The sequence below is a fragment of the Furipterus horrens genome, unplaced genomic scaffold (genome assembly GCF_987537825.1).
Source record: "Furipterus horrens unplaced genomic scaffold, mFurHor1.1.pri manual_scaffold_11, whole genome shotgun sequence".
Taxonomy (NCBI): Eukaryota; Metazoa; Chordata; class Mammalia; order Chiroptera; family Furipteridae; genus Furipterus; species Furipterus horrens.
The window spans coordinates 2968889-2987275 of NW_028327181.1; the positions used below are offsets into that span (position 1 = coordinate 2968889).

An 18387-nucleotide genomic window follows, 5' to 3' on the forward strand; every position below is an offset into this window, starting at 1 on the left:
AAGAGTAACAAGACATTTTTGAGATAAGTGGGGAAATCACCACAATCTTGTCACTGGATGATGCTTAAGAATAATTATTGGTGCGGCTGGGCGTCCTTACGGCTGGAGAGGCACAGTGAGGACAGTGACTGACGTTTAGGGTGGGTTCCCAGCGCTTCAGGGGACAGCGCGTGTGGCCGGGGCGACGCACACACAGAGGCGGCAGGAAGGTCTTCATTCTACTTCTGTGTGCGTGTGACGTTTTCTCTAACGGAATGTTCATTTTAACCCCCAAGAATGTATCTTCCTGTGCCCAGGTAATCAGAAGGAGGACGTCTGGGTGCAGTGACACCAAGTATGACCTTTTCTTCCTCAAAACCAGTGTGCTAAAAGCCAAACCAAAAAAAGGGTGCTCCCCCCCCCCCACTCCACCCCGAGACATAAGGGAACCTTCGCTCCCTGCCCGACCAGCAACGCACAGCACACGCGCGCACTCAGGGGAGCACCCGGGCCCCACCCATGGGGCGCGAGGGAAGGCAGCACGCACCTGGCCGGCAGCGCCGGGGAGGCTCTCCGAGCTGATGGGGAGCAGGGTGCTCAGCTCCAGGTGCGTGACCATCTGCCGGGACTCGGCCAGCAGGCGCTGCAGCTTGCTCGTGGGAGAAAAGCCATCCTGGGGGGGCAACGGTGAAGGCGCCCATGAAACCCAGAAGCAGCCCCCCACGTTCCCGGGTACGCACACAATGCAGCAAACCAGATGCTGACCGTCCGCTGATCTTCCTCTGACAGTAGGTTATTATGTACCAAAACAGGACATTAAATACCAAACAGAATAACCAAATTCCATTTCTTTCTTAGAAGCTACTTGGCTAAACAATTTGATGTAAACAGACCTTACGACAACTAATTAAGCAACATCCACGTGGTAAGCGAATCCAAGGCACTGCTGAGTTCTTCTAAGCCAACTCGCCAAAGCTGTAATTAGAACGTCAGAATACTTGCAAAATGCGTAACGCGAAAGGCTTATGGGCTTTTAAAAATATGTGGAAGCGTGCCTTAGTTTGTCCTGGTTTAATTTTCCACCTTGGGATCTGAATTTTTAGCATGCCAACTACTCTCAAAAGCACCAAGACTGATTTTTTTCATTAAGAAAAGCTAATTTCTAATTTTCCGTTAAGCATTTTTTCTAAAAGATGCTAAATAAATATCTGCTAACAAATATATATTGACCACACACACACAAATATATATACGTACACATGCATGGATAATATGGACATGCAATGTCATACACTGCCTCAGAAAACCAGGTACAAACATTGACAAGAAAAGTCTCTCCAAAGCTAAAAAAGGCAGTAGGTAGTATTTCCTCTGCTCTTTATGGCTTCCCGGTAGAACTGACATGCAGTCACCTGTATAACACAGCGTGCAGCCTGAAGGGTTCTGACCTGCGTGAGCTGGGATTGCACATGTCACACCTGTACCTCTTCGGAAGGCCCGCCCCTGTGAGTCCACCCCCAACCCCTGTTCCTGTCCCCAGACAACTGCCAATCTGCTTTCTGTCACCAGAGATTAGTTTACATATTCTAGAATTTTTTATGAACACAGTTATACGTTGGTCCGTTTGGCTTCTTTCATTCAGCGTCATTACCTTGAGATTCACCCATGGTGTGCGTGTGTGTGTGTATGTGTGTAGTCATTTCTTCTTATTGCTGAGAAGCACTCTATTGTATAAAACAGTTTATTCATCTATTAACATATATTCGGGTTGTTTCCAGTGTTTTAGCTACCACAGATAAAGCCTGAATATTCATGTATGAGTCTCTGTGTGGACACATGTTTCCACTCCTGTAGGAGTGAAACATCTGGGTCACACGGTAGGTGCCTATTCAGCTTTTTAAGAAACTACCCAGGTGTTTTCCAAAGCGGCTGTACCATTTATATTCCCACCACCAGTGAATGACAGTCTCAGTTGCTCCAGATGCCAGGTAACACTTGGAATGGTCAACTTAAAAAAAAATTTTTTTTAACTTTATTATTTTTAGAGAGAGGGGAAGGGAGGGAGAAAGAAAGGGAGAGAAACACCAACGTGTGGTTGCCTCTCATGCGCCCCCAACTGGGGATCTGACCTGCAACCCAGGCCTGTGCCCTGACTGGGAATGGAACCGGTGACCTTTCGGTTCACAGGCCAGCGCTCAGTCCACTGAGCCACACGGTCAATTTTTGACAAAGAGAACAAAGGCTCATCAAATTCCCGCTAGGAGCCAGGCCGGGCACCACCTCATTTAGACCAAGCGACCGTGATGTTATTACAGCACATTTGCAGTGGAAGGAACCGAGGCTCAGAGAAATTAAATAACTTTACTAAGGTCACTGAGCTGAGACAAAGCAAAAGGTGAGATTTGGACACAGCTCAGTTTGATTTCAAAGCCAGATATCTTTCCAGAATAACACCAAGCGTCATTAAGTGGACTTGAACTTATTTCCTGTTGGAAGAGCTTAGACGGAGGCCTTGTTTATGAAGACGACATGGGCTCACCCACACAGGGACGGGTGGGAGCGGCCACACCACCCACGGGGGTGGGGACAGACACAGCGTGTGAGTCAGGCAACACACTGCGCCTCTGTCAGCAACCAGAATGGGCAGACCAGGCCCGCAGGTGTCCGCATGGTTAAATGCCACAAAGTACTGACAAAGTTGGGGAAGTCACATTGCAAAGAATACAGACACTATTTTCCCGTGTATGTGCGTTTTAAACACACGCAAAGCAACATTATGTGATGTTTAAGTATATACTTCCATGTAACAAAAGTATAAAAGCAAGCATGGGAGCAACTTCAGAATGGTGTTAGCGGGGGAGGGGGTGTGGGGAGAGGGGCGATTGATACCTTATCCGCAACACTTTTCCTCTTTAACAGGAAGCAGAAAGCCACTAGGGCAAAATGGAAACATGTTAATTAAACCCAGTGTCCCACGCAACTGCTTGGTACTGTCTTCATTTTTTGTACATTTAAAATACTTAGCAATCAAAACCTGATACATCGATCCCCTGCAGAGCCTGAGGGCCATCTTGCCCAAAGCTAATCTACAGGATATTTGTAACATAAGGTCCTATAACTTACATAAGACCGAGGAATGGCCAAGACTGGGCAGGTGAACACGAGTGCTACGGACGAAGGAAAGCAGGCGGGGAGGGTCCTGCAGGAACGGGCTGGGTGTTTCTAAGGGACGTACGAACCTTCTCACTGGAGGACACCGCCTCGTTGCTCACTAGCAGCATCTTAGGTGAGTTCTTCTTGTCAGACGGGGCCTCCGTCCCCAGCACCTTCTCACCCTGCCTTCCGGCAGAAGCCAGACAGAGCGCGGGACAGACGGCAGCGAGCTCGCTGGGAGGGGTAAAGCCAGACAGAAACAGACGTCTTAGGACGGCGGCAAACGCGCAGCTCCCCAGCTCTTACACGTGAAAGTACCCCCGCAGACAGAAGTCACGCTCTCTGTCTCTTTAATGAAGCAGCTCACATTTGAGCAGAACATTATAGATTTGAATAGAACACTTGAGTAACATACTATAAATTAATGCGTACTCTTTGCGATAATTAAAACCGAGTTCTTAGTTGGAGGGTAATGATAGAATACGGACATTTCCCTCCTCTCCTGCCCCGCAAAAGAAACAAACGCTGGGAGACAGAATCCACCAAAAGGGAGGGGAAAATGGACGTAGTGTAATCTGTACAAATTTTAGCTCCGGTTTGCGAGGCTGCTTTTGTTAGTGGCGCATTTGGAAGCCCCCCTGGGAACGTGGGGCGGCCCTGCTGCAGCTCCTTAATTCTGCGGTTTCTCCAACTTAAAGGACAAACACACACCGCTCAGCTCCGCGTCCGTCCTCAGGGTCTGGCCTGCAGGCAGAGAGAACAGCCGAAGCTGCTCTGGGACAGGCAGGAGGCCACGGCCCCTCTGCCTTCCGTGTGACCTGTAACTAAGCGACAGCAGGCGGCCAGGGCTCCTCCCGCCACAGGTGCCCTGATCTGTCCGATGGAACGGTGCACAGATGTGCACGCTTAGTCAGGGAGGGAAACACAGGGAAGCGGCGCTCTCTTCTCCACTCAGTCACGCGTCTGTCACCGAGGCCTTGGCACGGGCCTCTGGTGGCAGAACCAGAAGGGAAGTCAAAACGGTCTTGAAAGAAAACTCTGACTTTATATTTGGATTCCTCTTGTACATTTAATACATGTCCCCTACGCTCGGCGAGGTCTGGGCGCTGGGGCCCCGCTCAGAGCTACCGTTGCTGAGAGAGGATCTTTCCAACCCAAACGTGAACAGATGGCAAAGTGTGACAACTGACTTTTAAAAATTGTTGCAACTGACAGATTAACTACATGTATGACTTTTAAGTGACTCAGGCTTCTCAAAGAGCCAAAGGACAGTCCAAATAATGTAAATAGCAGAAAGGGAATGTAGGTATAAGTCCTACGACAGCCAAAGTGATGAGTATCCTAAGGCCCTTAATACAGAAGCTCCGACCTTTCTGCCACCGAAGACCGAGGAGCCAGGTGTGACTCGCACACAGCTGACAGTAGCCTGGCACTGCCCACATGCCAACTCCAGCCGTTCTGACGAGAAGACAGGCCTGACTGATGCACGTATACTAATAATGCATGTGCAGCACATGCTAATAATGACTAACACGTTTTCTCTCCTTAAATCACGTTGCCGGCCTGTGGAATACAAGTATTCGCTCTCCTGCATGATTTAAGAGAGTCTGGGAAATGCACAGCGAACACAGAGGCAGGAGCGGTTGGACACCTAAGTGCGGGGGGCAACCAAGGATAAGGACGAAGGGAACCTCTCATCCGGGGCCTCCGGAACGCATCCCTTCTGGACACACGGACACGGCTTATCCCTCCGAACGGTCCCGGGTGCGGAATGCCCCGGAGCAGCGTGGTGACCCACCTGTTGGATTTCCAGTAAAACACATTTGTCCGGCTCTCCCGACACCTGGCTTGGTTTTCAAGCCAAACCTTTGCCTCAGAGGCTGCCCTAGGGACAGACTTTTCACTGGAATCCAGTTCAGTCTGTACAGTCATGACCTGAGCCTCTGCCGCAAATTCCGTTTGCAAACGCCCACGGCCGCTGGCCTGTCCGCGGGCGCCCGGGGCGTTTGGAGATGCCACCGTCACTCACCTGCGGGAGGAGCTGTGCGTGGGTCCGCCGGCACTTTCCGGGCAGGTGCACACCGGCTTGCGGCAAACGACCCTCTGCAGGTGGGAAGGCTTGAAGATGCTCATCCACTCGGTGTCAGACATCTGGCCTGGGGCCTCCACGATGAAGTCCCCCGGGTGGCAGCACCGGAACCCACAGATGCCATTTGCACCCAGACAGGCCTCGCTGTTGTGGCAACATGAGACTCCCAGTGTTTCCACGTGATCTTGGCCTTCAGCATCCAGCTTTTCTGGTTGTTTGGAGCCAGAGCCTTCGGCCAGGCCCAGGTAAACAGTGACATCGTGCCAGGGCTTTTCATAGGAGGGGCCCGAGGCTTCTGGGAGCGGTTTCTCTTCCGTCGGAATCCCAATTCCGTCACCTCCGGGGGATGTGGCATGGACCTTGCACAATGCACTTTTGTTTTCGGGTTCAGTCTGGAGTTTTCCTCCCAGAGACCAAGACTTTTGTCTCTCCGTTAAGTCTTTTGTAAACAGAGATGAGACCGCAGTCACATTTCCTCCCCCCAGCGAGGCATTCACCTGCGGCTTGCCCTCTCGGCAGGCATCGCAAGGGCTCCTGCCGGACCTGTGGTGCTGAATCAGTGTGGCCTCACAGTTCTGGTCCTTAACCAGTGGCTTCTGATTCTTCTCCCTCCTGCTGTCGACTTTTGCGTGGTCACTTTCAAGGTCAGATAAATACATGTCTCTGCTTCAGTGGCATGACAAAAAAACGGAAGTTAATAAGATACACTTGATACTGTCCTTCTAAATATTTTACCCCAATCTCATTAGTTGACCTGAACCCCAATAAGACCCATTTGTCTGAAATTAAATATAAGGAAGGCTATTCCCTCTTTCCTCAGGGCCCGATTTCAGCCTGCGCCCCTCAGGAAGCCTTTCTGACCCCCAAGCCCACGCTGTCCCCTCCTCCTTCCCCCCTAACTCCCGCCACACTAAGTCCCACGTCCCCTGTCTTCTCAACAGACTTTTTTACGTGTAGAAGCTGCCTTTTAATCCCCCCGAGACCTGCGACAGACTCCGACCGACGCTGAGTGTTCTGTGAACACCTGCTGCCTGGTCTGCCATTTCCCTCCCCGATTCTGTCCACGTCACAGGAACACACATAAAGCCAGCACTTAACCTACCCCCAAGGGACTTCCTGCCCCTGCCTTTGATTCTGGCTCGGAAAAGCTGCAAGACTGCCACCCTGGGGGGCATTTGAGGTCTCGATCGCTGGCGTATGTTATCAGTTTGGCTCCAATAAACTCATTAAAATTCTCTACAGGTTTGGGCGTTTCTTTCAACAGAGGAAAAGGGCCCGTGGGTCAGGGCCGTTGCCTGCGGGGGAGCTCCAGCCCCCAGGTGCGCAGCAGCAGGGGCTGCAGTGGGGGCCCTGGCGTTGTGGAGCCCCAGCAGAGGCCGCGGGGGAGCCGCGCAGGGCCCCCTGTTGCACCGTCTGCCCCAAGGCCTGCCCCGGGCAGCCCATTCCTGCAACCCCGACCTGGGGGGCAAAGGAGCTGCCATCCACCCAGGGCAGCCGTGGGGTCACGGGCAGCGGCGGGGAACATCCCCAAAAGGGGCTCCTTTCCGCGACCCCTTCAGAAAAGAGACTAAGGTTAACTGGGACACTTACGTGCCTGTTCAATCAAACCACGCCTCACACATTTCTATTTTAATTTTGCAGAAACCCATTTAATTCACATGCTGCTTATAATAGGTAAGGGACGACATCTCTGTCTATTAATAAGGGAACAGAAAAAACGAGGTAGGAGCAGAGCAGGCCCTCAGCTAGCGGAGCTCTAACTGCAGCTGTGTGTGCCACTCCACGTTACTGCCTCCAGGCGCATTCCCGGTCCTGGGCGCCTGTATCTGCCCCGGGCACCTGTATCTGCCCCGGGTGCCTGTATCCGCCCCGGGCGCCTGTATCCACCCGAGCGTCTGTATCTACCCCGGGTGCCTGTATCCGCCCCGGGCACCTGTATCCACCCCGGGCACCTGTATCTGCCCCCGGTGCCCATATCAGCCCCATGCACCTGTATCTGCGCCAGGCGCCTGTATCTTCCCCGGGTGCCTGTATCTGCCCTGGGTGCCTGTATCCGCCCCAGGCACCTGTATCCACCCTGGGCGCCTGTATCTGCCCTGCTCCTCGCCCGGCACCTGCAGCACTGAGACCTGAATGGATGAACATATGATCTTTAACTCAAAGCCTTCTCCACAACAGACACACAGATAATGTTTGATGCATTTCTTCTTGCAAGTGGCCAGATTAGGATCATGCCTGCAATCCTAAGCTCAGGCCTCAGTACAACCCGGGATGACAAGGATCACTGTTAGCTCACACATGGTCATTCCCACTGCCTAGGGAACAGCCGTAGGTGCTGGCCCCCACAAAGCGCCTTAACAAGTATTGGTCAGTGATGAAATGAAACGCAAGGGCACGGTGACAGCTTCTTCCTGCGGTTACCTGGACTCCGGGGCCTTTGATTCCTCCATCTTTGAGTTATAGAGCTGCAGTAACTCCTCAGAATTTTCCACATTGAAGTTAAGAAACTGCAGATCACTCTGTTGTTTTACGTAAATCTGCCGTAGACAGTGATAAATCAATGCAAAGTGTAACAATAAAACTAAACTGAACCCCGGCTGCCGTGGCTCAGTGGATTGAGCGTCGGCCTGCAAACCAAGTGTTGCTGGTTCGATTCCCAGTCAGGGCACGTGACTAGGTTGCACGTCAGGTCCCCAGTTGGGGGTGCAAGTGAGAGGCAACCACACAGTGATGTTTCTCTCCCTCTCTTTCTCCTCTCCCCTCTCTCTCTCCTCTCCCCTCTCTCTAAAAATAAATAAATAAGTAAACAAACAAATAAATAATTTTTTAAAAAACACTAAACTGAGTCCACAATTTGGTACTTTTAAATGCTAAAACAGATCCGGTAGTGATTAGAGAAATACGGTGCAAGTTTTTGCTTTTTGCCCCCCCGGGTTAGCACCGAGGTGTGTTGGTGTAACTAGTCTCCTAACCTCTAATTAACCATAAACAAGAGCCTATCTGCTGTCCTAAATACAAAACACATCTAATGCAGTTGGGATTCCCAAAGCTCCATCAACAAAATCAACAACAGACACATGTTTCCCAACCTGACGCTGGCGCGTAAACGTGTCCCACCGAAGAGGGCCGGCGGGTGACTGGGGACGCACCTGCCTCAGGCTGTGCAGCTCCGCGTTCGTGCGCTCCTGCTTCGACTTGGCGATATCAAGGAGCTCGTCCTTCCTTTTCTCTCTCTCTGCTGTGGAAGGAGAAAATATCACTGAAATATTGTCATCGGCCCTCTCCATACAGACCTCTTTGCTCCCAGAAATTGTTCTGAGACGGGGGTAGGAGTAAAAAAGATGCTTAAGGACCCAGCTGAGCAAGTGATTTAAAAAATTATTTCACAAAATGGGTTTATTATAGGTCTAACAACAGGTTCCAGATGTTTTACTTAGTAAATACTAATAGGCTGTAAGAGTGGAAATTGGTGAGGCAAGAAGAAGAGAGGCGGTCTAGGGGAGCCTGGCCCTGCCCTGCTGGGGGCCCCCCGTGAGCTGTGCCTCCATCCGGGCCTCCGAGCCGCTTAGCGGGCAGCAGAGCGCCAGGCACTCGGACGCCGGCCCAGAGGTTGTTCAAGCTCCGCTCTGAAGCTAAATATACACCTGTAGCAAATACAAGGCGTCCCTTCCGCTCTGTCTCCTGAGCCCTGCGAGGCGATCCTTTGAGACCGCAACTCTAACCATGGAAACAGTGACCTCTAGTGCTAGAGCCATATCTTCTGCATGAGATTCAAGTTGGAAAAAGTTTTAATAAAATACTGCACGTGTCCCTTTTAACGGCAGAAATGTAGTCTCTCCCTAGAAGGCAGGGCACTGAGGGCAGGTGTGAGTAGACCAAAAGTATGTTTGTTGAATTTCTATTGGAATTTTATCTCCAAGTCTATGATTTTCCTAACATGATGCGCCAAAGGGGAAGCCTAATAGGAAGGCTCTTGGCTGCCAGGGGTGGAGATAAGATCTGCGTGCCAGTGGGTCTCGGCGGGGAGCAGAGGAAGGAGAGGTCCTGCCCCGTGGCAGCTGAGACGCTGGGCCACGCAGGGACGGGGCAACGCTGGGGGCGGCGCAGGGACGTCCGTTTGTCAGAAGGGGGCCGAAGTGAAACCCCGCTGGTAAACTTGCTTTGTAAATCATGAAAAACTCACCCCCAACATTGTTATTTTAGGGTCTTACTAAGGTCACGAGACACGTGAATAGTTTCGCGACCATGGTGATTACAGGTAATCTACTTGGCGAAACCGGAAAAATGTTTAACCGCTAATTTGTATGTAGTATTTGCAAAAGTAAAAACAACCTTCCTTCTTCAGTTCGGGGGGTTCTTTCTAAATGAACTTGCAGTGAGAAGTACAGTCAGGGGCTCAGGTGAGGAGAGAGGGTGGCAGCCGCTTTTACAGGAGAGGAAACAGTTAACCAGGCAGCGCAAAAACAGCTTTGCAAGCCCCCGCCCCGTGGTCCCTCCCCAGCCCGCAGAGGGTGTTGGAAAAGAAAAAAGAGAAAACGTTTCTGAGAGAGGGATCATGCCTGTGGCCTGCCACGGCCGCACCGCGGGGAGGTTAGGATACAAATATAATACAAGTGCATTCAGCCCCTTACACTGATCGCCTGTTTTTACCCATAAAAATCAGCTCGTCGTGCAAGCAACTGTTGTCCTGCTTGAGGCGAATGATCTCTTCTCGCTGCTCATTGCTCTCCGTTGTCTTTTCACTTAGATCCTCTTCACAGACAGAAGGGGGAAAAAAGTTCTTAAACAAACACCAGTTCCTAGAAGGACACGCACTGTGACGCCTCTCCTGGCCTCAGCGCCCCTTCCGATGATGAGGAGCCCGTGGGATCTACCGCCCAAGTGCACCCCCCTGCAGCAGCCCCCTGCACCCCGGCCCTCACATGGTTCTGCTGCCTCCCTCCGCTCCGCCTTCACCGTGGCAAGGAGGGCCTGCCGGGGACGCGGGGGGTGGGGTGGGGGGCGGATCTGCCCCAGTGAGCAGCTCCACTGAGCCCCCGGAGATCAGCGGTTCCCACGGGCTCCGGGCTGCGTGGGTGACAGAGGCTCGCTGCCGCCCGCCACGGAGATGGTGTCACTGGCCAGCAGCGGGTACCCGTGCAGCGAAGGCAGGACTCTTTAACCAAGACCACGCCTCCTGCGGTCTCCCCGGCTCTTTCATTTGTCTCGTAGGACAAAAACGGCAGCCCGGTTCCATGCACGCGACATGGACACCCACGGCAGGGCCTGAAGCCAGCAGCAGTCCCGCGTCTCAACCCCACGTCGGATGCAGTGAGCCCGGGCGGACAAAGAACGTGTCCCCAGGGCAGATGCCAGAATGTATGTCTCCCCCTCACCTTTAAGCTTACTGAGCTCCACCTTCAGGGCCTTCAGCTTCTGCCTGTAGTCCTGCTTCTCCTTCACCACGCAGGTCTCCGCCGCCCTGGCGTCGCGCAGAGCGTGCTCCAGCAGCTTAAATTTACCCGAGCAGTCGGCGATGTGACTGACCGCCTCGATGATGTCTTTGTCCTACGCACCAAATTGAAGGGCTGGGGGATAAGACTGTAGGACTCCGACGAGTCAAGACAAAAAGACGTCACTGTGTGCCGGGCCCCGTTCTCGGCGCCGTCCTGTGTAAGGCATTTAATCCGCGCCGGAACCCTCCGATGCAGGTGCTGCCACGCCCACGTGAGAGGCGGCCAACAGCAAGCTGCCCACAGCCACGCACCGGGTCGGTGACAGGACCCCCACGGGAACCCGGCCAGCGGGCCGCAGACGCCAGGCCCGACCCCCCGCGGCTCAGTGTCTCAGAAAGTGCAGAGCCAGCCAGTCCAACTCCCCTCGCGGCATCTAAGAGGCTCGTGCCCTGGACCCCAGAGAAACCCCACGGGCCCCCTCTTTCTTCCCTTCTTCTCGCTGGTAACATGGCGGACTCAAGAGCTCATCCCCCAAATGCCCAAATCAGAGCCTCCTATTGTTCAGGTAGTTTTTTAATTACAAAAAAAGTACCTGCTGGATGAAGAGCAATTCGAACAATCCCGGAAAGTATAAACATGTCAACAGTAAGTAGTCGCTCCCTCCCTTCCCCGCTCACACGGAATCACCGTTATCAGCAGGATTTTGCTCTGCATCAGGACAGGCTTTGTGCGACAGCGTCACCAGAGCGCTCCGGGGAACCGCCCGGCCTACGCTCCTCACGCCAGGAGGAGCGATGGGCAAGGACAGGGCCAGGCACGCCATTCGGAAGCTGATGGGCCTTTGTGATCAGACCGACAGCAAAGACCCTGCAGCCCTACTAGGGCCGCAGACACAGGTCAGCAGTGCCAGTCCGGACGCGTCAGTCAGCCGACCCCCTCCACGCCGTCACTGAGACTCGCGGGCCATGCAGAAGCCACGAAGCCGGTCACTGCTTCACTACAGACAGCCCTGGAGCTTGAAACATGTTCTTTTTAAGAAAGCCTGCCCCTGATCACTTCACAACATTAATGTGCCGGGCAAAATCACACGTGAGTTACCATGAGGGACCCACTGTACGAACATCAGTTGTCAAACATGTGTGCTATGGCCAAAGAGATTGCTGATCAGTCACCGTTTATGGCATGTTAGTGACTACATATATAACGGCTCGGTCGGTAACGTTTTTCTCTCGATTAAAGAAACCGTAACATTAACAAGCCCTCTGATGGCCAACGGCCTGACCGCGGGTAACCGGAAGAAACGAGGGAATGCAGGTGCACGCGGCCGTGGACCGAGATCTGGACACAGGAACCAAAAGTGGAGGCCTCCCTCCTCTCCCCACGCCTTGGGGACGTCATTTTAAAACTTGCTTCTCTCACTCCTAAAATGAGACTTTAAAAAAGAGAGAGCCGCACGGGTCGCTCCATCCGTCTGCGCCGCTATGGAATTCAAGCACCGTAATGTGAGTGGCTGTACTTTATAAGCCACGAAGTACCGCGGCAAAGGAGGTGTATTACTCTGAATTACCTTTAGCTTGATCATCGTTGTGAGAGACTGTTCTCGGGCTTGTAATTGTCCTACCTGAGCAGAAAGTTCCACCAATGTATTGCTGAGATTTTCGTTTCTAGCCTGCAAGGAAACAACACATAAAGGCCGATTTATGAGCCATATAAAAGCTTTCGTTACCACCAGGAGCCACACTCTGGGCTCATTCTTCTATTTTGTTTTTTTCTTTAACTTTTTTTAGTAACCAAGTGGGCTAAGTAAGCAGTGATCAAAAGGAATGTTCATTCTGGGCAGGCGGGGCAGAGTATATATAAGAAATATCTGTACATTCCACTCCATTTTGTTGTGAACATAAAACAGCTCTTAAAAATAATGTATTAATTTTAAAAAATCTTCCTGCTATGGACTGATGTGAAACCCCCACAAAATATAAGCCCTAACCTCCAATGTGGTGGTATTTGGAGACGGGCCTTTGAGAGATAAATAGAATTAGAGGTCATGAGAGTGGGACCCCATGATGGGATTAGTATCCTTATGATAAAATATACCAGCCTTGGCTGGGTAGCTCCGTTGGTTAGAGCACCATCCCAATACGCCAGTGTTGTGGGTTCGATCCCCGGTCAGGGCACATGCAAGAGTTAGCCAATGAATGCATCAATAAGTGGGACAATAGGCCATCTCTCTCTTTCTCTCTCTCTAAGTCAATAAAGGAAAAAAAAAAAAAAAAAAAAAAAGCCAGAGAGCTTGCTGACTCTCTCTGTTCCAAACACAGCAAGAAGGTGGCTGTCTATAAGCCAAGAAGAGAGCCCTCACCAGAAAATGACTGTGCTGGAACCTTGATCTTGGACTTGCAGCCTCCAGATGGTGAGAAAAGAAATTTCTATTGTTTAAGCCCCCTAGTCTATGATATTTTGTTATGGCAGCCTGAGCAGACGGAAATACTTCCATTTTTTAACTGAACATATCAATAGAGTCTAGAATAGTTTATAGTTAGAAACTCTCTAGTATTCTAAAAGTATAAAAGAAAAAAAGGCATAAAATAAAAGCAATACTATTATGAGTTCTTAAGACTCATTATCTTACCAAGATCTATACCGAATATCACTATGAAGCAAGAAGAATCTGAAGGACAGAACCAAAAAACGGCCTCTTCCCTGTGCCTCTCATATCTGGTGACTGACCAGTTTCACCTGAAAACGGAGAAGCCCATCTTACAGACATTATTCCCGAAGGGCCACTGACATGGGCCGGAATCTGCTCATCGTATCAGACGAGACACAGTTCTTCAGAAAGCATAACTGGAAGTGACCAAGACGTGCTGGTGCTGATCTCAGACTTTGAGAAAGGCTTTCTAAAATAACGCATTGTTGATGAAATGACAGATGCCGCCAAACCAGATGGCCTACCAGCGAGGAAAGGGCTGTCATGAAGCTTCACCTCCCAGACAGCTAACCAGAGCAGGGCAATGAACACAAGCCTGTGAGGATGGATGGATATAGTTTCTTGCTTGCTTGCTTTTTAGGTATTTTTAGAGTGAGTAGAAAGGAGGGAGAAAGAGAGCGGGAGGGAAACATCGATGGGTTGCCTCTCGTTCGTGCCCTGAATGGGGGCCAAACCCACAACCCAGGCATGTGCCCCGACTGGGAATCGAACCTGCAACCTTTTGGTTTCTAGGATGATGCTCCAACCCCCTGTGCCACACGAGGTCAGGGCTGGATGGATATACTTTCATACACACGCGTATGCATTTTTAAGGGCAACGTGTAAATTTAAATTTTCAGTAACTGAAAGACAAACAGAATTTGGGCTAGTGAAGTTTATCACAAAATAAAACCGACCTCGAGGTCTTCAGAGAGGAGAGAGGAATGCGTGGCCTTCTGGGCCATTTCCTGAAGCTGCAGTTGGGTCTTCTGAAGAGCTGTCTGGCACTCCAGCTGATTAGCTTCAAGGGCCTTTACCTTCTTTGTGAGTGACCTGATTATTTCAGTTCTTTTATGTAGTTCACCTGAGGGAAATTCATCAATAAGTTCCTCGTCGTCAGATCGGAAGCTGAAAACGCACTGGTTTCCAACACACGGTTACAAAGTAAGTGCGCCGAAGAGTTACCCGATAACTCCTCTTTTCAAAGTCTTTATTAGGAACGCACGACCCCGTCCCCTAGAAAATCTCTTTCCCAACGGCCAGTCTGATCTTATTCGTGTCCTTGCTTTTTATTAGAGTTTTACCGCCTGTAACCACATCCCTAAAACGGAGTTTATTCTTGGATTATATTATTACTTATTCATTATTGTATTCGAAAGTGGATACCACAGTAAACCTACTTTTGCCCCACCCTGTAGAGTTTATTTTATTTTTTATTCTTTTTAGATTTTATTTATTTATTTTTAGAGAGAGGGGAAGGGAGGGAGAAAGAGAGGGAGAGAAACATCACTGTGTGGTTCCTTCTCACACGCCCCCAACTGGGGACCTGGCCCGCAACCCAGGCCTGTGCCCTGACTGGGAATCGAACTAGCAACTCTTTGGTTCGCATGTTGGTGCTCTGTCCACTGAGCCACAGCAGCCAGGGCCCCACCCTGTATAGTTACTGTGAACCACACAGAAATAAAGTTATGCCCCATCAATTGTTCTGTTTGCTTTTCTCACTTAAGATCAGGCTCCTGATCTTATCCATGTTGTCTGCATCCTGCGTTTGCTCACTATCGTTGCTACATAAGCTCCCATCGAAGGATTATGCCAAACCGTGTTTCCACTCTGCAGCAATAATGAACAACGCTGCTCTGAATGGCCCTGTACACGCATCCTGGTGCGTGTTCGCCACTCTCTCCAGAGCCCTGATACTCAAACGTGGTCCTTGGACCAGGAGCACTGACACCACCTGGGAACTGGTTATAACGCAGACGCGGAGGCCCCGGCCTATGGTCGCAGAGGCGCGCCTGCAGGGGAACGCAGCTCCAGGACGGCAGGTAACCACCGTGTCGGGATAGCACTGCTGCCCGTGAGCTTGCTTCACATGTGAGCTCCTAGCAGTGCGTGACGGAGGCTGCCGAGCGCATGTCTGACCTTCCAACTTGCTGCAACGCTCTTCCAAAGTCAACACTTTCTGCCGGTCCTCCTCCCACGAAAGGAGCTGCCTCTGATGCACCGCCACCATGTCATTGAGCTCCTTGTCGCGGTCTTTCAGCTCCCCGAGGAGCAGCTGCAGCTCCTTCCGCTGCTTCTCGACAGTGGAGACCTCACTTTCTGACCCGATGTTCTAAGTCACAGAAAGGGGTTGTGCATCAGAATAAAACGAATCCACAGCATACATTAGCCTAATTATAGCGCTTTTTTTTTTTTGCTGCCTGTTCAAGGTAGTTTCCATTAACTAAGTTTTATTCACTATTTATTATGTGGCATCAAAACTGTGTGTATTTAAAACAAGTTCACACTCACTGTGCACGGCCTCTGTCACCTGCCACACCACACACGCCGCTCAGAGAGCGGGACCGTTGGGACGACCTCCACTGGCTAATTACAAATGAACCCATCCTGCATTTTGTTCCTCTCTGGTCAACCCTCTCCATGTGCCAGTCAGCAATACGATCCCTTCCCTTGCCCCGGCGTCAGATAATTACTGGTTAAATGTAGATAACGCCTGTCACATCTGACCCATCTATATTCCAAGAACAATTTAATACCGGGAATGGTCCAAACTCAACATGCCTTCTAAAGAAACACAGTTTGGAAAGGAAGAATTTCAGACGTACACAGAAGACGGAGGACAGCACAAGAAACTCCCACATGAATCTCTAAAAACGAACATGTTCATATAACCATGATGCCACTTTGATGCCAGTTTCGTATCTACCAAACTTATCCAGAGGAGTTCCCTTTCAAGCATCCATTATTTTAAAGTCCAGTGCAGGAACGTTGTCTGACCAAGTGAGGAACCCAGAATTAGCCTCCTGGTGGCTCTATAACCTTGGGCAAGTTACTGAACTTAAAGCCTTCGCTTCCTTATCTGGAGAACGGTAATAACAGCACTGTGACTTCTTAAAGAGTCGCGTGGATCACTCAAGACGAGCTCGGTCAAGCATGTCACACGACACAGCACTTTGCAGGCATTCGACCAGCGTTCACTATTATCAAGACTGTACATTACATTTCGTTGCCCTGGCTGGTTTAGCTCAGTGGATTGAGCGTCGGCCTGCGAGCTAAGTGTCGCTGGTTCGATCTTCCAGTCAGGGTACATCAGAGAAGGAAAACTCTGACTCCAAAAAACCTCCGCTGCCTTGCGGCATACCTCTTCAGGGGAAAGGCTAAGGGAGTAAACCCCGACAGAAAATCCGGAGCCGGAGTCCCTAAGGCGGTTTGACGTTGTAGTCAACACCGGCAACTCCTGCGGCGCACCTGAACCCAAGCTGTATCGACTCCGTCTTTCCCTTGGACCCTTCAGCTGCGAAGAGAGGGGGGGTCTGCTGCATGGGCAACAGCAGACCCTCCATATTACCCTGCCCAGGCTCTGTAGCTTCAGCGTCATCACAAGATGTCGATTCAACACGGGAGGAGACAGATACCATGTCACTCCCGAGTCGGACTGCACAGCCATTCTCGGCGGTGCAGATAGACTCTTAAGAAGCTACACCATCGTCTCTCGAGACGGACGGCTGCCGACGACATTACATTTCGAAACATGGTACTGTCCCCACCAATGAAGTAAAGAACTAAAGGTGTTTCTTGAAGAATTCTATCATAAAGGTGGGAGGGAAAGTTCCCAGAGGCTCGAGTCTACCACATCATTCCTGCTTCCTGAAGAAGACTGTGAATAACGACAAGTGAAATACAGTCAGTAGAAACTAAACACAGAAAATGGAATTTGGAGTCAAGGGATTCCAAATCACAAGGCTTGAATTCCAGTCGTTGGTGGGCTATTCATTCATTCATTCATTCAACAAATATTTACTGAGCACCAAGCAGCTGGGGAGACAGCAGGGAGCGCGCCACGAGGAGTACAGTATATATTCAACATATTCTAGGATCAGGGAAGAGACCAGGGGCCGAGTACTCAGAAAAGCGCATGGTATCGTATACGGAGCGAACGAAGGCAGGCAGCGCGGGGGCGGCGCCCCGCAGCTCCCACCAGCGCCCGCGTTTCCCGTGGGTCAGGACGCGAGCGCCCGGTCCCGCCCCCGGTCTCCGCGTCGGGACGGGTAACAGGCTTCTGGTAGGACAAGGAAGCGGCCGGGGCGCCCCGATTTGCCCCGACGACCTGGGTACTGTTTCAGATGTGAAGCAGAAACCGGGCCGTAGAACCCGCCCAAGGCCGGCCGGAAACGCACGCAGGGCCCCGAGGTGGCCGGCGGCCGCCCACCTGGCGCCCGGCGACGAAGGTCGCCGAAAGGTTCATAGGCGTTTCCTCCGCGCCGAGCAGGTCGCGGTGCGCAGCGTCACCTTAGAGACGCCATCGGCGCGCCTGCCCGGAGCGGCGGGGGAGCCCCGAGCCCGCGAGCCCCGCGCCCACCCAAACCGCCTGCCCCGCGGAGCGCGCCCGCCCGCCCCACGGTGTCGCCGGGTGGGGGGGGTGTCACCCCGCTCTCGCGGGAAGTTGGCTCCCCACGGACCACGCCGCGCTCCCGATGGTTTGTGCTTCCACGTGCGGGCCTGGGGCTCGTGAATTGTTTACCTGAGAACGTGCCGTCCCTTGCTTACTCGCCGTCCGCACAGCCCGGCTCTGCCCGGGAAAGGATGGAGCAGGAAAGAGCCGTTGCTGTCCCCACCGCCTGGGGTTAGGTCCCCGGTCACCGAGCCGTGCGCTGCCGGGTCCGCTGCCGCGTGCGCCTGGCGCTGAGCTCAGTCCGCGGCATCCAACCGGTAACGGAGGGGGGCAGACACCTGGCCAGCACAGCAGACGGCTCTCGACTGAGAATCGCAGATGAAAAGAAAAAAATATTTTGTTTGGCCTCGAGATGTAGCTCTTGAATAGCAACGAGAATTTTGCAACTTTATCCTGACAAATAAATTGGCCACATTCTGGGTTGAACCTAAGCTTTTTCACATGTGGTTTCATGGTCCCCCCTTCTTCCCCCTTTTACTCCTGTCATACAGGAACTGAACTATAAAAAAAAATAATAATAATCACCTTTAAGCCCTGGTCACCCACCCTTGCTGCTTAATTGGTAAGAGGGCGTTACTGGCAGGACGAGTTA

At 51.6% G+C, this 18387-nt stretch overlaps 1 protein-coding gene across 1 annotated transcript; it reads right to left on the reverse strand.

The window, feature by feature from the left end:
* Positions 1-90: 90 nt before the first annotated feature.
* On the reverse strand, positions 91-17588 carry CCDC62 (coiled-coil domain containing 62). The gene is made up of 12 exons (XM_090291371.1): positions 17553-17588; positions 15263-15455; positions 14041-14207; positions 12224-12325; positions 10597-10768; positions 9872-9973; positions 8371-8459; positions 7643-7758; positions 5162-5887; positions 3219-3366; positions 527-652; positions 91-365 (listed from the first exon to the last, which is right to left on the reverse strand). Exons 1-12 carry the CDS (start codon positions 17586-17588, stop codon positions 264-266), a joined length of 2079 nt encoding a protein of 692 aa, XP_090147497.1. The 3' UTR covers positions 91-263.
* Positions 17589-18387: the final 799 nt, after the last annotated feature.